We start from the raw sequence: 22,523 nt of genomic DNA on the forward strand, positions 1-22,523 counted from the left end.
AATTAAAAACTGAAATGATGTGTGTAGCTACAGTTAAAATGCAGAACATTTTCTGTTTGGCCTGTATATAAAATTCTCTCACACAAAGCTGCTTAGTTAGTAAACTTCTAAAAACGTTGAAAAAAAACTTGCAAAAACTTCGGGAAAAAAACTTCTTTAATTTCCCAAAACCAAGCTTCGTGGCCGACAAAAGTTGTTGGACCACAAATTATGCAATTCGAAATGTAAAAAACAAAACTACAACTGTGAATCTCATTCTTTGGACAATTTCTATTAAAACATACAACGTACAAATGTTTTTTAGAGTGTAGCTATATTTTTATTAGAGCCACACTCCTCCACTGACATGGTTTAACTAATTCTACTTGAACATATGACATCACCAAGGTATAGTGCAACTTGGTGAAAGGGTTTTCGGTAACACTTTACTTGAAGGCATCGACATAATCGTGACATGACACTGTCATAACTATGATATGATACTGTCATGAACGTGTCATAAATGTTATAAACAAGTCATAAACGTTTATGGTTTCTGTCATTAAGTGTCATGACAAGTTGACATTGTTTGGGTTGTCTTGATTATGACAACTTGACATTAATCAAAGTGACATTACCAGAAGTTGACATTACATTTGTTTGGGATGTCTTGGTCATGACAAGTTGACATAATGTCATCCTGTTTAATGTCAAGTTGTCTTGATAAGGACACTCCAAAGAAATTTCATGTGAAGTTGTCATGACCAATACATCTTCTGGTAATGTCATCCTGGTTAATGTCAAGTTGTCATAATCAAGACAACCCAAACAATGTCAACTTGTCATGACAAAAACCGAATGACACTTAATGACTGAAGTCATAAACGTTTCTGACTTGTTTATAACGTTTAACGATACCTTCAAGTAAAGTGTTACCGGGTTTTCTTTAGGTTTGTGGGAGACGTAGGTGCATGTGCTGTAAAAGTTCTGTTTTTGGATGGAGTCTGGTGGGTTTGGCAATGGCGGTTCCATGTCAAACAAAAATGATCTTACTGTTGGGCGCCCGGATAGCTCAGTTGGTAGAGCGGGCGCCCATATATAGAGGTTTTGATGGTGATTTTGGGGCTGTTTCATGTTAAACTAAAAGGATCTTACTCTTTAACTAAAAGGTCTATCTCTGTAGGGATCCTTTCCATAATGTTGTCAGACACTTAGAATAATAATCTCAGTCTGTCAGCGACAACACCAGCATGTTTTGTTGACGTAAATTAAAAGTGCGCAAATTGCCCATTAACGTTACATTGCAGCTTGTTTCTTGTCTCGCTTAAAGGTGGCGTAGGTAGGATTGTGAAGATCCCGGACTTAGCCAAAAAATGTGAACAACAACAACCCCCTCCCCCCTTTCTGCTAAAGTCCAAAACGCTCTCCTAAGCCCCGCCCCCCACAAGGGAGAATGAATGCGTGTGCATGAGCAGTGATTGACACGCAGTTAGACACCCCCCCTGGCCCTGATTGGTGCATCTAAACAGGGAGCGGTGGATTTTTGTAAATCTCACTACAGGCTGTAGGTGGAGCCAGAGGAGCTGGATTTATTTTAAATGACCTGCTTCCTGTAGTTCTACTGGAACATAGGGTCAGTTTCAGCAAATATGACAGAAAGTTAGTTTTATAAGACTTACCTACTGCACCTTTAATACTGGACCAATGCCAAAGATTGTTGTTCCCATCAGTCACTTAGACACAGAAACATGGGAAAACAGGGTCCAGGTTGAAAAAAAACCCCAACATAGTTACCCTTTAAGACGGTGGCAGTCGTACCTCCTCTGAAGCCCAATGCAAGTATCAGTGGCCAGTTCTGCAACATATGGCTATGAAAACTGCCTTTATAAACATCTCACAGCTGAAACTACATTGCGTAGTCCATCCGTTTGGAGTTATCTGGCTCTAAATGGCCCCGAGATGACCCAGTGGCCTTCACTGTCAGGGTCTCTGTCCTCTCCACTGGCCTGCGTCCAGCCCTCTTCCTGGACCGGAGGATGCAGAGTGGGACCTCAGGAAGGAGATGCGTTATTAGCTGGCCCTGCATGATTAATTGAACATCTGCTCACACACAGACATCTGACCCCAATTCCCAGCTGTTTACCCTCTGTATAAACAGTTAATAAGCCGGCAGTGAATGTGTCACACACGGGGTCAAGGCTACTTTTTGAGAAATCTTTCCAGGGTTCAACAGTAAGATTGTCCCGATAGCCCGGGGCCAGTAAAACGCCATGTCGGGCAAGTAAATATAACAACCCAGTTGCCCCTTTCGGGCGTCATCGTATTATAAATGACGTCATCATTCTCTTGCCCCGTCGGAGAACGCTCGTTAAATGATTTGATTTGAATGTGCCGTTGGCCAATCAAGAATTGAGTTGGTTGGGGCGACGTCTAGCTCACCCAGTATGAATGGCGCCACATGTAGGCTGAGTCCTTTGCAGCAGCCCAGGTTTGAATCCGACCTGCGGCCCTTTAACCTGACTCCACCAGATGGATTGCTTCGCATTTGCTCGGCATATCCATCTGGGAACTTTCCGTTGGAGAACTTTTGGGAAGGGGCGAAAATCCTGGTTAGCTGATTGGATAAACCATCTTTCTATCACCACCTATGTTGGTGATGGACGGGCCAAATCAACCAATCAGATCAACGATATATCAAACTCTTGCCGAAACCAGTCGGGAGAAGAGCAAAACCATCTTTTCCTCCGAGAAAAGCCTCCAGTGCCGTTTTTTGCTCTTCTTTCAATGAAGGAATACTTTCTAATTCGGATAAAACTTGCATGATGGCTACGCTCATCTCATCCGTGGAAGCCGCCACGTTGTTTAGACTGAACAGTCGCTTCTCGTTGCGTCACACCTAAACCCGCCTCAAAACCAATGCTGATTGGACGGTCGTTTGGCGAACGGCTCAAAATTTTCTCTGATCTGCGAGTGGAAAACTGGAGCTCGCGACATCAGGACGCTCTCACGAGGCTAGTGGCCCTTTGCTGTGTGCCATCCCCCCTCTCTCTCCCCACTTTCCTGTCTATCCACTGTCTAGCACTATCACTAATCACTAATAAAGGGAAAAGCCCCCAATGCTGGTTTTTCTTCGTTGTTTCAACACTTTGTCTTCTTTTTTTAAATCTTTCTTTAAATGTTTTTTTTTTACACTTCTTTTTTGAAGCAAGACATTTTGTTCTGATGTTTCTTGTAACATTTCTTCAAATGTTTTTTTTGGATGCTTTTTTTCTGACTGGACAACTTAAACGTTGAACCCCTGCTGAGAACTGAGAACCCAGAGTGCTCTCAGCACCTACACCCACCTGATTTCTAAAAAGTGAGCCCCGAAACATTCGTAGAGGGGGCCAGTAAAAAATGGCTTTAGGCAACTACAAAAACCTTAGCGTTGAACCCTGCTCTCCATTTCACTGTTAAACCTCTCCTTTTGCAGTTGTAGCTAGTGTTTGGAGTGATTTTATTTACACAGGTGGACATTGCTTTAGAAAATGTCAGATGAGAATATGCAGAATATTGTTCTGTGATTTTAGCTTGCCAGCAATGAGCCGGTCGGCCCCCCACAGCTCTGCTGGGAAGCTTAAACCCCTCTCCTCTCCGCTCTCCCTCCTGATTAGCAGCTTCTTTGTTCCACTGGCGGTGGCACGCCATGAAGCGTGATTGCAGTGGGCAAACTGACGGCTTTAAAACAAGCCTGCCGCTGCGCTGATCTGCATCACACTTTACCCCCCTCCTTGCTTAGCCGAGATGAAATCAAATCAGGTTGGGCTTGTTGCTTGCTCTCTGAGCAGTAAGCCCCCTAAGAGATTTGGGAATTTTTTCTTTTTTTCCCCCCATTTGATGTACAGTAAATCTGGCTGAAGGGGCGTTTAAGTGTGGGTGGGAGATCTGTGATGCAAAGGCAACAAAAATGACTCACAGTTGATGGAATGTGGGTATAATCAACTGGGCTATTAGATATTTATTTATGTCATTTGCCTACGGTTTATTACTTTGCTGTATTTCTACTTCCAAATCTCCAAAGTACTTGTAAGGGCTGCAAGAAATATGGAAAATATACGATAACATCGTTGAATATCTCGAAAACGATATTACTTGCGCTAAATAAACAGATATTAAAGTGTACTCAGTTCTGCTTCTTTCAGTATTCTGCTAAAATACAAAAAAACTGCTTGTTGAATTGAATGAAAGGACATCATTTCAAACTTTTTTATTGAACAAATTAAACATTGAATTGAATATAAAAGGCAGCACTAACATGCCAGTTACATATTAATGTGCAGTTTTCTCTTGAAGTTTTTCTTTCAACTTGATCAGTCTCGGAGGAACTTTCGCGATGTGTCGCAGCCTTTATGCGATGTGTTTATTGTGCCAGTTATATAGCGATGACGATTTAAAAAAATAAAATGATATACTGTGCAGCCCTGTTGCCAACAGTTTATTTCCTTGCTGTTTTTCTTACTTTCTGTCTCTTCATCCACAGGCTGCTTCCATGGCGCTGAGCAGCTTGGGCCACGTGTATACAGCCATCGGGGACTACCCGAATGCCCTTGCCAGCCACAAGCAGTGTGTCCTGCTGGCCAAGCAGTCCAAGGATCAGCTGTCTGAGGCCCGCGAGCTGGGAAACATGGGCGCTGTCTATATCGCCATGGGAGACTTTGACAACGCCGTGCAATGCCATGAGCAGCACCTGGGCATCGCCAAGGCCCTGGAGAACAAACGAGAGGAAGCCCGGGCGTACAGTAACCTCGGCAGCGCCTACCACTACCACCGTAACTTTGACAAGGCCATGTCCTACCACACGCATGTTCTGGAGCTGGCCCAGGAGCTGGAGGAGAAGTCCATCGAGATGAGAGCCTACGCAGGACTGGGTCACGCTGCTCGCTGCATGCAGGACCTGGAGAGGGCCAAGCAGTACCACGAACAGCAGTTGTCTATAGCGGAGGGACTGAAGGACAGGGCTGCAGAGGGAAGGGCCTCCTCCAATCTGGGTATGTATGCAAAATACTCAAAGACTTGTGAGATCATTTAGCTGTTTTTGTCATCCAACCTGGGCCAAATTGTTTCTATGTTTTTGTGTCTCAAGTTACTGATGAGAACAACAATCTTGGTCCAGCATTAAAGGTGCTCTAAGCGATGTTGGGTGACGTCACTTCTTGTTGACGTTCAAAGTATTTTCAAACAAAACGGAGGCTAGCTCGCCCCTCCCTCCTCCTCATCCCATCCCCTCCCTTCCGCGCACTAACCCACCCCCCAAATCCTTCTTGTCGGTTATTGGCTGGAACACTGTTTATTATGTTTGGTGGTGCAGGTTGGCCAGTTTATTTTTGTTGCAGTTTGTGGAGCCTGGGCTGTCTACAGAGACCGTGTTTTTTTACAGTGTGTTCAGGGGACAGGCAGCTAGCAGATAGTGAGGAAATGTTTTTTACAGTGTGTTCAGGGGACAGGCAGCTAGCGGATAGTGAGGAGATGTTTTTTACAGTGTGTTCAGGGGACAGGCAGCTAGCAGATAGTGAGGAGATGTTTGCTGTATGTGACAAAAAATGTTGTAGCCTAAAAAACATGTGACATCGCTTAGAGCACCTTTAAGCAAGACCAGCGACGAAACAAGCTACAATGTAACGTTAATGGGCGATTGCGCACCTTCAACTTACTGGACGTAAATTGAAGGTGCGCAATTGCGTCCACTAAAAGTGTTGTTTTTAGTTAAGTCGACAGAAACAAAATAAAAGCCATCTTGGTTCGTCTTTCCACTGTTCCAACAATCACCTCTTGGGTTTGGCTGAAATAAGCCCTTAATTCACCCATTTACATGGGATAATATGCCCGGCTCTATACACGCTAAAAGTAGTGATTATTTACATGGAGTCTGGTGGGTTATGCACCTTGCTGGATGCGTTGCTTTGCATTGTAGCAAAAGGGAATCCAGGTTCAACATTATTTGCACAGTTCTTCCTTTTTTTTTGCGCCCTCAGTGTGCCAGCTGAGCACCATCAGTCAACACTGTCTACTCTAATGTATGAGTATCGATCACTGGAGTGAATCTCCCAGGGACACATGACTTATCTCGGTATTAGAGTTCTCCTATAAGAATTGATTTATGGAATCCCCCCAAAATACTGCAATCCCTTTTTTACACAGATCTTAGTATTAGGGGTGGGGGGAAAAATCAATACAGCATAGTATCGCGATATCTTTCGTGGCAATACTGTATCGATACACAGATTGTTGTCTGCTTGACAATCCCATTTTTCAGCAATAAAATTGAAGTGAGATGAACAGACAGAGAAATGTATATTTTTAGATGAAACCGATGTTGACAAAGTTTCCTTTTGGGGACATCATTTGAAATTGGGAAAAATTTGAAGTTGGAAAAAAGGTCATAAATTGCAATATAATCGCAGAATATTGCAATATGTTTAAAATCGCAATAATATCGTATCGTGACATAAGTATCGTGATGATATCGTATCGTGAGGGCTACTAAGTATCATCTCATCCACTGAAATTCAAAATCTGCTCACAGCAAGTACAGTTTAAGTTAAGATGAGTGTCCAGTTGCCATGACAAATCTATCTTTTAGCACATCTTCAGAGAGAAGGAAGCACCTGGTGGTTAGATAGTAAGATATCTTTCAGTCTGGAAGTAGGTAAGTAAGTGTTCTCTGATTGTTTGCTTCAACGTGGGAATTTAGAGTTATTTTAGCTTCATCTGACCCAACCTACTGAAAAAAAGGGATGGGAAGATAATGACGGCGTGTGAAAGGTGTCCTGCTTGCCCTTTTATTGCTTTGGGAATGCAGTATGAGAGCTTCCACTTGCTGGTGGTGTTTTCCCTGCGCTGCCGGCTATACAGCCCTTTGTTAGTTCTCATTAAATGAGCTGTTTACCTGCTGTTGTCTTTAATGATATTCATGGTTGTTAGACCTGAGTGTTTTTGTTACTTTTAGACTGAGGCCAGCAGTGTGTTACCATATCATCACTGTTTTATGTAAAGTAGTTTTGAGATGCAGTATTTAAAGGGCTGCATTATGTTCTACAGTCCATTATGTAAGAATAAGGTAGTGGAGGGCAGTGCTGCTGCTGCATTAACCTGACGCGCCAGATGGTTTGTTACACCGAAACCATGTGAGACGCCGTGTGGGAAAGGGCAGGCACTTTCAAAAAAAACACCTGGCAGGTGATTGGATAAACCATCTGTCCATGAGGTCCGCCATTGTTGTTTTCTTGTTTCTTTTTAAGATAATTTTTTGGGCATTTAAGGCCTTTATTTTTATAGGACAGCTGAAGACAGGAAAAGGGAGAGAGAGAGGGGGAATGACAACAAAGGGCCGCAGGGCGGCGTCGAACCTGCGGCCACGAAGAGTGAACCTCTATATATGGGCGCGCGATCTACCAGATGAGCTACCCAGGCGCTCGCCATTGTTGTTTTGAACGAACAGTTGCGGCCGTCACACCATAGACAGTATATATAATGGACCACCAGACCCGTGTCTCTGGACGGAGACCAGTGAAGGATATTAGAAGTCTCTTTTCCGGTGATGGCTGAGCGTTACTGAGCAGCCTCCAACTGAGCTTGAAGACGTAGATGTGACGTGAGCAACCTGTCTGAAAGTTGGAAGTCTTCTGGTAGCTGTGCCAAGAGAAATCTCAATCATTCCCAATCTAGCAGAGACGGAGAGCGTAGGTATATGTAAGGAGATAACATAGACACAGGCTAATTATTGATCACTAAAATGATAGTTAACATTAGTAATTAAACTTAAACAGCTAATGGAAGTCCAAACTGCCTGCGAGCTTCTCGAAGCTCCTCGCCGGGCACTGATCAGCTCGGACACAGACGCATTACTTTGAAGCCTGACGAGATGGGTTGTCCTGTGATATGTGACTGCAATTCTCACGTGATCTCGCGTTATTGCGAGAATCCAGCTGCCGTGCAGTGTAAGCATTTTCCGTCCTCATATCTAAACCAGGGAATGTAGTCTTGTATTGCCAGACCTTCCTCCACAGCGCTGCCGAGGAGGGTCTGGCTAATCCACACAGCATACCAGGATGGGAGAAAAACGTGCTCTGGTTTATTGGCATCTCTTTAAACCAATCACAATCGGCGGATGAAGCATATATATATATATATATATATATATATATATATATATATATATATATATATATATATATACGATCATGCATAGGCGTAATTACGGGGGGGGATTGGGGTTGCAACCCCCCCAATAATCAAAACTAAATAAAAGACATTTGCATGCAGAAAAGACACAAATTGTTGCAGAAAAATCACTCAGAATGCAGGAAATGAAGCGTTTGACGGTCAAATTTTGCTGTGGGACGACCACCCCGGTTATAATTTGTCCCCCCAATGTGTGAAACAAATGTTTTCGCCCCCTCCCCCCCCAATGTTGAACCCAAAGTTACGCCCTTGCCATCATGTCTTCTGATTGAAACTGAACATGTAATTATTGCTGTCTTTACAGTCCAATATCTTACAGCAGAGAGAATGACATTAGCAAAGGGAACTTTGTGGGGCGCACGGGTAGCTCACCTGGTAGAGCGGGCGCCCATATATAGAGGTTTACTCCTCGAAGCAGCGGCCGCGGGTTTGACTCCGCCCTGCGGCCCTTTGCTGCACATCGTTCCCCCCTCTCTCTCTCCCTTTCAAGTCTAAGCTGTCCTATACAAATAAAGGCCTAAAATGCCCAAAAGATAATCCCCCAAAACAAAGAAGGGAACTTTGTGGAGTGTGCTAACACAATGATTAAAGGAACCTGAGGGATAAAGGTGTCCCTTTGGATATTCACCACCCCATGAGATAAATGGTACGGCCAATTGTCCTGCATTTAGTCCAGCCGTTACTACCTGCGCTGGGTGACTTATGATCGCCACGGAGACCGTAGTAAACCTGACTCTAATGGACAACTAAGAGGCATAATAGTTCCCCCAGATGAAGTATTCTTTAACCTAATGTGTGAAAGTGTGTTAACAGAGAGTGGGGTTAATCAGCCGAGCATAAATTGACGGCGTCCTTTGACCAGGCTAATGGCCGCACATCCGCGAGCGCTCTCAGCACCAACACACACCTGATTTTTTAAAAAGTGAGCTGCTAACTGGTTGCCATAAATTAAGGGGCTCTGCTGAGAACATTTTATGATCCTCCTCCAGTTCACGGGAGCTTTATTGCGGGGGACTATATGTCAGGCGGCGAATGTGTTCCTATCTGTAGTGGGATTGCCGTTACGATGGTAGGAGCGCTGTTATTCATTATTAGCTGCTACATTAGAGTTGTTCCAGTCCATGACAGAGTAATGATAGTGTAGCTGATGCAGTGTCAAAGACCTTAGAAGCTAAATGAGTGGGCGGCAGCAGTGGCGATGGCGCCTCTTGCTCGGTGGAGCCGGCCTGGACAACTGCACCGTGGTGTGGATACAGCAGCTCTACTTTTCAACGGTAGAAAGTGTAAAGGATCCAAACAGTTTAATGGTCTTATCATTTCAGCTGGACTTGTAGGATGTTATATTGTTGGCTAGTTTTTAATTTATAATACAACATCAGATTTTATAAACTATGTGTTGTGTTTGCACAAATTTTAATGTGTAAAGTAACTAGTAACTAAAGCTGTAACAGATGAATGTAGTGGAGTAAAAAGTACAGTATTTCTTCTCTGAAATGTAGCGGAGTAGAAGTAGAAAGTGGCATGAAAAGAAAAGACTTGAGTAAAGTACAAGTACCTCAACATTTGGACTTAAAGGTGCACTATGAGTTCCTGCATGGTTTCAGCGTGATTTCATTTCTCAAATTCTCAAATCGTGGTCATCTCTCCTTGACCCGCTAGCTGCCTGCCCCCTGAACACACCGTGAAAAAGCCCGGTCTCAGGAGACAACACAGGGGTCGTAAACGTCAAACAAACACTAGAGGCACAGGCTGTGCACCAAAATACAACAAACCACGTTCCAGCCAATCACTGACAAGATGGTTGGGGGAGGGGGTGGGGGTTAGTGACAGTTAGTCATGACAGTTACGGAAACATGGGGGGAGGGGCGAGCTTGCTCTGTTTTGTTTGGTATTTACTTGCATGCAGGAACTCATGGTGCACCTTTAAGTACAGTACTGGAGTAAATGTACTGAGTTACATTCCACCATTGACTGTTACTGAAAGGTATATAAGTTACCTGGCTGTTAACCAGTTCCTCTAATCACTCATCTCAGCTAATGTGATCTATTAACAGTGATGAGATACCAGTGTATCCACTTGTTTCTCCCTGACCTGAGTGACCTGCAGCTAGTAGCTAAATGACGCCAGAGGGCCTGCAGCAGGATAATTCCTTTAGCCTTCACAGGACATGTTCACAAAGGATTGATTGTCACTAAAGGTCAGGCTACGGGTAAGGAACACGGTGACAGCTACTGCGCTGTCTGTCAGACTGTCTGCTGCACACAGACACACACACACACACACACACACACACACACACACACACACACACACACACACACACACACACACACTAACACCCATGAAGCACAACATGAAGTCAACTAAAGGTTAGGGCTGCCCCCCTCTGAGTCGATTAGGTGACTAATCGCTCGTTTTGGTCTTAGCAGACTAAGATTCCTTAAGATGATTAGTCATTTTTCATGCTGTATGACTTACTTCCAAGAAACCTCTGAGCACATCTTTGCTAAACACAAGATTTAAAGGGGTTTGCATGATTCTTTGTGGTGAAACTCAGTTTTACACATCTGGCCATTAAATCCACTACGATTAGTCGACTAAGAATTTCTTTCGTGGAGGACAGCCCTGCTAAAGGTGCAGACAAGCCGCAGTGCAGGCAATGTTTATGCTGGAGAAAAAGCCTTTTTGTTGTTGTTGTCTGAGCTGTGGGAAGTCTGTGCAGTGGTGCCAGGAGAATGGTGGATCATCTGTGGTTACTCCAGGGACCCAGTATACATTCACTCTCTCTTACTCTTACTCTTACACAGAGACACAAAGTAATACACAATATGTATCCCAGAGCTTTGTGTGTGTTTGTGTGTGTGTGTGTGTGTGTGTGTGTGTGCTGTTCCACTCAGACATCTCTCTCTGCTTGTGTGTGATTGTTTGAGGCTATATTGTGAGAGTTGGTGGAAAACCGGCAGCCGAGAGGAAGAAACACAAGAGGTACCGAATGCAATTGGATCTGACAGTTTCCATTGGTGTTGGTGGAAAATTTGACTGTTCCCTTCAAGTGGTGTGTGTGTGTGTGTGTGTGTGTGTGTGTGTGGGGGGGGGGTTACACAAATGGTCAAATGTTAAGTTAGGAGAAGAGACACTGTAAGCAGTTGTGGAAGAAGTATTCCAATCCTTTACTACGTAAAAGTACTAATTGAAGCAAGCAAGCATTGAAAATGTTAAAAGTATGCAGGTATCATTGGTAAAATGTACTTAAAAAATTAAAAGAAAAAGTGCTCAATGCAGAAAATTTTTTAGAAACTGGAAACGAAAATACTGTAGTGTTAAAAGGGTAAAAACAAAACAGGTCAAAAAAGTTCTATGTTAAATGGTCTAATGAGTTCAGCTGGACTTGTAGGCCGGTATATTGTTGGCTAGGGTCATTTTTAATAAAACATCAGATTTTATAAACTTTAACTTTAATTTTAACTAAAAAAAATTTGTGTGGAGAAATCTTAATGTGTAAAGTAACTAGTAACTAAAGCTGTAACAGATGAATGTAGTGGAGTAACTAAAGTAACTAGTAACTAAAGCTGTAACAGATGAATGTAGTGGAGTAACTAAAGTAACTAGTAACTAAAGCTGTAACAGATGAATGTAGTGGAGTAACTAAAGTAACTAGTAACTAAAGCTGTAACAGATGAATGTAGTGGAGTAACTAAAGTAACTAGTAACTAAAGCTGTAACAGATGAATGTAGTGGAGTAAAAAGTACAATATTTCTTTCTGAAATGTAGCGGAGTAGAAGTAAAAAGTAGCATGAAAAGAAAAGACTCAAGTGAAGTACAAGTACCTCAACATTTATACTTAAGTACAGTACAAGTAAATGTACTTAGTTACATTCCACCGCTGCATTTTATTTTTGTGTCGTATTTAATTGATCTTGCGTTATTACTGTTTGTCACTGCTGCACTAGTTTATATTCACTTCCACACGTTTCTCTCCCATCCCAGAATGCTGTGTGGACTTGCCAGACCTTCCTCCGCAGCGCTGTGGAGGAGGAAGGCCTGGCAAAGCGAGACTAATGCTGCACGAACAAAGAAAGTTCTACTGGCGCTGTTTACCCCTGAAGAGGCTTCCTGCCCATCTCAGTGCTACCTGATCTGTTGTTACTTGTCTGTTTTCTCTGTCTCTCTTTTTTCTTCAGTTTTTGACGCCTCCCTTCCTCTCTCACTCTCTCCCTTCACCCCTACTGATTGTAATCTGCAGCTGTCAAGCTCCCAGTAATTGAAACTGACTTGATGAATCGCTTAATTACCTTTAATAGCTGATTCCAGAGGAGCTGAATAATGGAGATAACAGCGAGTGAAGTGGAGGCTGTGAAGCCGGCAGTCTGTAATTGCCACCGTTGTTGTTGTTGTCGGTGTAGTTTTTTGTTTGCGGCAGCGGGGTGTGCGTTGCTACGCCGTCATCAACGCCCGCAAGCCTGCTTAGCACAATAAGAAATGGGTTAAAACTAACAGGATGTTGTTTGAAACGCCTGCCTTTTTACGCCGCGCTCAAACAGGGGAAGGATGAGCAAGAGAAGACTAACGAGCTGCGATAAAAGCCCCAAAAACAGAGTGCGACAGATGGGAAGGAGAAACTTCAGACACAGGAAAGAACAAAGTTTTGTTATGCCCTCTCAGCGTGTCGTTAATGTTGCGTGTAGTGCGGATGGAGTGGCTGACATGGCTCTGAGGTACACTAGTATAGAGATGGCTGTGCTCTAATATCCAACCACGATGCCCGGCGGTAACAGCGGCCCTGCCTCAGCACACTCTGACCTATAAAGGATATGAAAATGTTGCGTTCCAGCCCCATTTATTATTAATTAATTGGCTAACTTACCCCCTAGTCAGCAATATTTCATATCGGAGGGAGGACTGGAAGTGGAGCTCACATTTCTGCTGTTCATGAAACAGAATCTAAATTGTATTAGTTCCCCCTTGCATTTCACTTCAAAGAGTCTTGGTTATTATTGTTCTCTGTGTGATTTCAATACATTTCTGTGAGATTTCACCTCCGTTCAGTCCTTTCTTTTGTCTTTATCAGGGGACATGCCCTCCATCCCCCACACTTACAGCAGGTCTGAGTTGATTTAAACGCACCATAATTAGGCGAGTGTGCACATTACTCAGGTTGCCCCCCCCCCCCACACACACACACACACACACACACACACACACACACACACAACCCTACACACACAACCCCACACACATATATTTACAGCACCCACTCCCACAAAATACTACTTAGGATTGGGCATCGAGAACAGATTCCTACTTGGAATCGTTTCAAAAATTAGGATTCCAGTGGAATCGTTTCTTTATTGGAATCGTTCTGAAATTTAATATGCGCAAGTTTTGGTTTCCGTAGCAGCCAGGCGCTTGTTGTGTTGCAGCCTTGGAGCACAGTATGCGGCGCTCTAGTATGACTTTATTTTATATACCTGCGAACTAGTCGCTTTTGGCGAAAATCGCCGTTTTGAATGGGAAAATGTCATCCACGTGAATCGTGTAGATCAGAAGAGTTTTTATTTTGGGGAGGGGGGGATTGTACAATTTCCCATAAACGGGAGTTTCAAAAACCTACTGCGGTCTTCACAATAAAACATCTTTGGTGATACATCATGCGAGTCATTTGGCCAATCCCAATCACTGACATTAGTTTTGAGGTAAGCGCTGTATAAAATGTGTCACCTTTTTCAGCCCTTCTGAGTTTGCAGGTATGATTTTACGTTGGAAAAGCCCTGTAAAACTGCAACCCACCATTGAATCAAAATAAAATGTTCCTCTTATTTGTGAAATAAGCATGTGATCCGTTTCAACTCCACCCCTCAAAGAATCGGAATTGAGAATCGATAAGAACCGGAATCAACAGGAAGAATCAGAATTGGAATCAGAATCGTTAAAATCCAAACGATGCCCAACCCTAACGTCTAAGAACGTCCTAAAATATGTCCTAACTTTTTGCATATTGACAAACTTAGAACAAATATTTGGTTCATTGGCATGTTCTCCCTCCGTGTGGCCAGTTAAAATGTTAGTAGGGCTTATCATCAATCATAAATGTAGGCTACTTTTTTTTTTTTTAAGATAATTTTTTGGCCATTGTTAGGCCTTTATTGACAGGACAGCTGAAGACATGAAAGAGGAGAGAGAGGAGGAATGACATGCAGCAAAGGGCCGCCGCGTTGAGGAGTAAACCTCTATATATGGGCGCCCGCTATACCAACTGAGCTACCAAGGCGCCCAAATGTAGGCTACTTTGAATCCGCGATTTGAAGAGACAAATGGAGAGGATCTTTTCAATAAAAAATCCTCCTCCTGAACAATCTGTCCCCCTCACTTCTGAAATGATGGCTACGCCCCTGGTCTTTATAGTCACGTCACAATTTCTACATTGATGTGACATCCCTGCAGCGTACATATCCTGATAGCACAGGTTGTCCTGGAAACAATGATGTCTATAACTTGATTGTGCATCACAGGGTGGAGGTTACACAAGCATTATTACATGAGGAGACAAAGGGGTTAAATAAGTCTGACTGATAGAGAGCGTTGGTGTTTTAGCCCGGGATGCACCGAATCCAGGATTCGGCTTTGGATTCGGGCGAATATTGGGCTTTTTGACGGTGGTTCGGTTTCTTTCGGAATCTTAGAATTTTTTCCCAGCGAACCCTGCGCTTGCACTACGCTGGTCGACGTAATGACGGCGCCGTTGATTACGGGAAGGTGTTTACGTAGGTGGAGCGTTCAATGCAGTAGGCTGTGAGGAAGTGGAAATGGAACTGGTGAGCAGAAAAAGTGTAGTTTGGCAGAACTTTCAGTCAAAAGAAGGCCATTCAAGTCCAGCTACATGTTCAATCTGCAATGCTGATTAGTCTGGTGGTGGCGAGGACCCTAAACTATACACAACATCACCGCTGCTACAACATTTGGTATGAAACATCCGGAAGAATACGAGTTGTGATGAAGGAATCTACAGACAGCAGCCAAAATGCAGCAACTTCAGGTACGGCAAAGGAAGGACAGTCACTGTTTACTTCATTAATGAGTTTACTGTGTTCATGGACTGAGGATGGGACGAGGATTCAGTATTCGGTTTCGGATTCGGCAGAATCTTAACTAGTGGATTCGGTATTTGGCCGAACTCCAAAAATCTGGATTAGGTGCATCCCTAGTTTTAGCCCGGTCTCTCTCTCATGCTCGGATTCACACCTCCTCTGTGTTTGACCCATAGCCAGATGTTGTGGGGGGATGCAGGGGATGTGTCGTTGTTGTCGTCCCCCCCAAAATATGTGTGATGTTTTGAAATATGCAGAAAGTTTTGAACAATGCTGGAGAATAATGAAATTAGATTCAATGACTATAGGGATGTAACTCCTTCTGTTGGTTTGATATTGTGTGTAATATGGCTTTTTGGCGTGTTTTTCCTTATCTTTCTTCTTTTATCAGTATTTTAGTTTCTTTCTATTTTGATTGGAGTAAGCATTCGAGAGTGCCCAGATTAAGCCCCCTCTGAGGGCTTTTTGCATCTCTCCATCACACCTTTTATTGATTATGTGTACATGTATATTAATCTGTAGTATTTGTACGTATATGTGTAAACCAATAAACCAAACTAGTTTAAATTAAATTCACCAGAATGCAGGAAATGAAGTGTTTGACGTTCTAAAGTTTTCTGAAAGGACGACCCCCAGATCCCCTGCATATACCCCCCCCCACACACACACACACGCAGACGCACATACACACGCCACACGCACAAGACATATACACGCACGCATGCACGCACGCACGCACACACACACACACACACACACACACACACACACACACACACACACACACAAAACCTAGGCCCTTGGTTTGACCGCATATCTCCCAGAAGTCACCTGAAATGTCGACTCCATCGGCGAGAAGAGCTGGAGGCAACAGTCCTAATTAAGCTTTTTTTCCTCTTTTCTTCCCACTTCCTTTTACCCGGCGTCTCCAGGGAATGCGTTCTGCTGACGCTCCCAAAAACAAAGCACCGAAAAGAGGAAAACAACAGGAAGTAGAGTTCACACAACAACACACAGTCGGACGACGTGCACTGCGATGCTCTCTGCGTTCCGAAAAATCAGGACATAACTTCTGTATTTAATTAGTTTCAGATCCTTTCATGCTAAATCCCCTTTTTTTCCACTCAAGGGTCATGTGAGAACGAGCGCTGGAATCTACATTCCAGTTAAATCAGTCGTGGAAATCTGCTTTGGGGTCCAGGCATCTAATGACCAGCTTTAGTAACATGTCTGACAGTTAACAATGTCGCACCAGATCATTAAGCATCGTGGATTGTGTTTTTAATACATACATAGTCTGGGTTTGTCGGCATATAGTCAGTGGTGTTGTCTAATGTATTGTAGTGGGTATACTGTACTGTATATATATAGACCAGAATCTGCCTTTGGGGTGGGGGGGGGCATATCAAAGTGGGGGGTCTTGGTGTCCTCCCCCAGGGAATTTTTGAGCATCACCCCCCCACCCCCTCCAAATAAAAACTCTTCGGCTCTACACGATTCACGTGGATGACAATGCCGCTACGGAAACCAAAACTTGCGCATATTAAATTTGGAAGCCATGATCAGATTTGAAACCAAATCCTTTAAACCAGTGGTTCCCAACCTGGGGTCCGGGGACCCCTATAGGGGGCGGCAGAGATCACAGGGGGTGCGCAAGTCTTTATCTGGTTTGAGGTTGAGGTAAAAAAAAAAAATATTTGCACATGTTAAACAAATTATGATAATACACTAGAATATATAATGTATACACAAGTCTAAAATAAAAACTATGTATTTTTGTTCTTGCTTAAAATTGTAGGCAGGCTACTTAGTAGACCAAACCTCCGGGACCTCTTAACCTGGGACCTTGCTGTCATCAGGTCAGCTGTTAGCTGTTATCATCCTCGTTTTTCCTGCCGCCACAGCATCACTATTTTATGAATGAAACATGGCGGAGAAACGTAAAAGTGCTGATAACTCCTCTGTATCAAAAAAAGAAAGTAAGGCTCTATCTCGAGAGTTACCTCAACTTCGGTTTCGGAGGGGGGGCTCAGCTTTTCTTAGACATAAGTAGGGGGGGCGCCAAGGAAAAAAGGTTGGGAACCACTGCTCTAAACGATTCCAAACGATTTCAATAAAGAAACTGGAATCGAAAACCAGTTCCAAGTAGGAATCGTTTCTCGATGCCCAACCCTACTGATAACAGCATTTTAGGCGGATTCGGAGGCTTTTCCGATACTGATATCGGTATTGGAACATCTCTACTTTTGTTCACCAACGCTAGTTCCAAAAAGCTCTCCCAACTCTCCCATTCTGCAATGTATATACTCCTCCCAACGATTTCAACTTTGAACCTTGCAGCGCAAGTTTTGGTGTTCCCATGTCACAAAGCACAGTCCCTCCGTCTGTTCACAACAGGAGCGTGGGACATAAATATTTGAATATCTTGTGTCTTTTATGTAGATTTGAACTTATGGAGCTTCAACTCTACAGCCGATGGAAAGAGGGACTTTGAATAGCGGTTTGTTTTTTTCCTGAGTAATGTCGACCTAAAAAAAAACAAAAAACTTTTCAAGCAGTTCCACTGTCTCAGACTACTTCCCTATATCGTAATGAAACCCTGAGAGTCTTGCTAGAGTCGAGGGGTTCCCGTCATCTCCATCGCTCGGTGTAAGGTCATAAAACTCAGTCCCAGTCAGTCTTTTTCCTGTCAACAACCAATGGGTGCGCTCCCTCCAGCACCAAACAGGAAGCAACAACAGCTAGAGCAAAGATCCTCTATGCTAAAGAGAGCACATGTCAAGCAGCGCCAATGGTATGAAATGGTCCACACTTCCTGTCTCCTAAAGGGACTCGTTTGAACGTGTAGTGAACATTGCGTGGATTCTTTATCGTTAAATATTACACAGCTAAAAGACATATTTAGCATCACGGAGATTAGTTTTGTTAGGGCGTTCAAGAACGTGGACTGACGTAAGCTTCTCTGTGTTGCCAGATCTCGCGAGAGTTCGGTCCTGAGACAGAAACAGGTCTCAAACAAAGTTGATTTTCTCCTGATGTGTCCATTCTGGAGATATGTGGCTTGTGAAGAATGGGACCAATATTTACTTTGGTGACTACGGGGCGAAAGAATCGCTCATAATCTGTGCTCACGTTCACTTCTCCCGTTGGAATCAACACACTCAGGACCTGCCACTAGTCTCCTAAAGGCGTGGCCGTGGCGGAGCCCACGGGACACAGATACAGGAAACTACTCTGAGTTGGGGGGGATCTCGGTTCTAAACCGTCTCTAGCTAGAGCCAGCGTTTAGTTTATGGTTGCCATGACGGAGCACTAAGCTAAACGCTGAAGAGGGAAAGTTGCCGAATATTTTGCTGCATTCCAGACACAATTTTTAGCCCGTAAGTTACTACTTCAAGTCACAACTCACGACTCGCTAGCTAAACATTGTGCCATTAGCAGGGTTCAGGTTAGGCTACCTAACGTTGATGTTAGCTAGCGCTAGCTGATACTAGCGATTTCTAGTCTGCAACATATTTTGGGCTTCATCTAATAAACGTAACCTGTAGTAGTACACAATCGTATGTGTATTGTTTTGATTACAATGTGCGGAATTACTTTACGTTGCCTATTTATGTCTATTTATTTCTATTTCTCACCGTTAATCACCAGCGTCTGTACAGCATCAGCACAGGTCACCATTGTTGTTCATGTGTGCGTGACGTCAAAAACTGGAACTGGGAGTACAACGATCTGGTACGAGTTCACAGGTAGTAAGTTACGTGCCTGACTGCCATTCCAGGGCGCTTTCACAGGCAGAAGGTTGTGAAAACACGGGTTACGGGTTGCCTGGAACACAGCATTAATCTGAGCCTGTTAGCGGCAAAACGAGCACATTTGTGAAGGTAAATACAAGCTGGACAATTGCCCTATTAACTTACATTCCTTCTTGTTTCGCCGCTGCCGACTGCAGCGATCTCGCGTCAAAGATTGTTGTTCCCATCAGTCACTTAGACACAAAAACATAGGAACATAGGGTCCAGGTTGAAAAAAACGGTAGTTACCCTTTAACCCTGTGTACATCATCCCCACCATCATCATCATAACAGCAATAGTTGCATGAACATTAATCCTTTTCCAAACTGATCTCAGACTGCCCACATCAGGGACTGTAGACAGCGACCAGACTTGCCTCGAGGCATGGAGATTATTCAGTTTTGTGCCTAAGCCTTTCGGAAACAGCACTGATTGTAGATATATTATTAGTCTGACCAGGAACGGGAGCAGGAGAGAGCTGAATTTAGAGAGGAATTTAGTGAGCCTAATGGCCCAGACAGGATGAATGAAAGGCTGCAGACAGGGAAAGAGCCTAACGAATACATAAAAAAGTGCATTTATGTTAGATTGGTGACATCTTCAGCTCTCCATTAAAGGGTAACTTTGTTTTTTCAACCTGGGCCCTATTTCTTTTATATGTTTGTGTTTAAGTGAGAATTGACTGGTGGGAAAAACAATCTTTGAAATTGGTCCAGTATTAAGCGAGACAGCGACAAAATAAGCTCCAATTAAACATTAATGGGCAAATGCGCATCTTCAATTTACGTCAAAGTTTTTGCCGCTGACAGACTCAGATTATTATTCTAAGTGTCTGACAACATTATGGAAAGAATCCCTACAGAGATAGACCTTTTAGTTAAAGAGTAAGATCCTTTTAGTTTAACACGAAACAGCCCCGAAATCACCGTCACCAAACTCCACCAGACTCCATGTAAATAATCAGTACTTTTATCATCGTAAAACACACTTCATTCAAAGTCGACAAAAACAAAATAAAACTACCAAAAGCCGTCTTGGTTCATCTTTCCACTGTTCCAACAATCACCACTCTGGTTTGGTTGAAATAAACCCTTAATTCACCCATTTACATGTGGAAATATGCTGGCTCTATACACGCTAAAAGTCGTGATTATTTACATGGAGTCTGGTGAGTTTGGTGATGGCGATTTCAGAGCTGTTTCTGGTTAAACAAAAAGGATTTTACACCTTAAGAAAAAGTTTTATTTTTGTAGGGATCCTTTCCATAATGTTGACAGTAACATGATGAAGTCAAGCAAATCCAGTTTGAGTAATACGTCCATCATCGTAAAACATACTTCTGGGTGAATACCTTGAGTCAATGTTATTCTTGCAAAAGGAGAGAGAGGGTGATGGAAGAAGAGGTGGTAGGATTTCTAGGATGCCAGTCTTACTGTTAGTCACTGTCCTGGAGAGATCTTTGCTAGCCGGCCCCCAAGTTTTAGTTTGTTATGAAAGCAGCAGACGCTCCCTGCCTCCCCCTGCATGGCCCCCATTCAATCTCGTTACGGAGGACCATGCCAGAAACTGGACTAGAGCCCCTGCCAAACACACTCCTAGACTTTGTGCTTACACTAAAGTTTAGCTCACTGTATGCAGTTATTATCCCACTCACTGCGGAGCTGTTAAGTGAAACAAAAGAGCTGCAGCATTCCTTTGCATTAAGCGACTGTGTGCTGAGTTAAGCACATCTGCAAATTCAGCATGAAATGTGATCCGGTCCCTAAACGGAGAAGGCGATTGTGTGCAGTGCAAAAGATGTTGAGAGTGAACGTTGTTAGATGACGTGGTGGGAGGAATCAGATGTCATGCGTGTGGACAGTTGGTTTGGCGAGGGGCCCGCATAAGCGCAGGGGCAGGGCTAGAAGGGGGGCACGGGGTGGCACCCCCCCTGAAATATGATTGGGCTAGAGTGCTGTCAATCTGATAATTGTGATTTCCATTGGATCAGAGTACTGTCACTTAGCTGCCTGTTCTGCCAAGTTTCCCAGCCCTTGTCACATGACCAAATTAATGTTTCCATGACAACTGTCCAAAATTCTGATAGCATGGAACCAGCACTGGAGTGAAACCAATAATGAATGTGATTTTTTATTTAGCAGAATTACATGATGTAGTTATATCCTATCCAATATTTAATGTACTTCTTAGCAGATTTTCAATGCAGGATTATCTGACTGATTATCTGTCCCCCCCTGTGCCACCCCACTTAAAAAAATCCTGGACTCACCCCTGCATGAGCGGAGAGGGAAGCAGAGGATGCAAACAGGACTCTGTTTCTGTTGGCAGACCAGCCCTGCAACACGCGTCCATCTATCTACATCTATCCATACTCTTTTTCCTTTTTTTTTAATCTTCCTCCTTCCTGTCTCTCTGTCAGTCAGACTGTAGAGGATGTCTGCGTCTGCAAGTGAGGATTTGCTACCTTAAGCTCACGCCGTCCCTGCTCCGGCAGACCCAGGCAGGATCTAGACTCTGCCTTAGCTCACTGCTCCCCACAGATCATAATGCACTATTGTATGGGAAGACTAGAAGTATTGGTTGTGGTCGGAAAAAAAAGTCTAACAAAGTGTTCTTTTGGTGCAGGGGTCCCAAACATATCACAACAGCGTGAAAACTAGGGATGGGCGTATCGATCCTGTGGTATCGATAGATCGATATACTCACGCTACTCATTTGGCATTGATTTCCTTAAAAAAATATTGATATAAACTAAAAAATAATAATTGGGGGTGTATGCATCACTTTCAGCTGTTTTAGATTACTTACTTAAATGACTATGTGCCGGGACACCCCTGTACCTGGCGGTGTATTGAGCTGGCCCATGTCACGAGACAGGAGACGAGCGAATGAGCGTCAACATGCGACACAGCCGACAGCGACGCAGCCAAGGGCCTGAAAATGTGTATGTTTTTGTTCATATTATATTTATTTATTTTAATTTTAATTTTATTATGTATTGACCATAATACATTTTGTATAAATGGTCTGTATTTGTCTTGTGATTTGTCTTAAATGTAATAATATTTTTACTGACAAAAATTGCCAATAAGAAATTAACGGTATCGGTATCGATATCGATGAAAATGCAAGAAAAAGTATCGGCATTGTATCGAAACCTAAAAGTGTGGTATCGCCCATCCCTAGTGAAAACCAAGGCACTCTTGTTGAAGAAAAAAGCTTTGTAGATGCAGCTAATGCATAGCAAAAGGTGAAAAATATACGCACCAACGCGTTGCAGCACACAGGCCTTCTTCAGGGGGACTATGGCTATGCATTTGCCGCATCAATAAAATGGCTTTTTAACTTTTTCTTCAACAAGAGTGCCTTGGTTTTCACACTGTTCTGATACACTATGGCAGTGTTTTTCAACCTTTTTTGAGCCACGGCACATTTTTTTACA

General features: G+C 43.4%; 1 protein-coding gene across 1 annotated transcript in view; it reads left to right on the plus strand.

The window, feature by feature from the left end:
- The window catches only part of LOC116053862 (tetratricopeptide repeat protein 28), a 150,234-nt gene that overhangs the window by 62,951 nt on the left and 64,760 nt on the right, over positions 1-22,523 (plus strand). Inside the window, exon 5 of the mRNA XM_036008395.1 lies at positions 4,499-5,006. Within this exon, the coding sequence (XP_035864288.1) occupies positions 4,499-5,006 (508 nt within the window). The remainder of the gene's footprint in view (positions 1-4,498; positions 5,007-22,523) is intronic.

The sequence above is a fragment of the Sander lucioperca genome, chromosome 2, assembly GCF_008315115.2.
Source record: "Sander lucioperca isolate FBNREF2018 chromosome 2, SLUC_FBN_1.2, whole genome shotgun sequence".
Lineage (NCBI taxonomy): Eukaryota > Metazoa > Chordata > Actinopteri > Perciformes > Percidae > Sander > Sander lucioperca.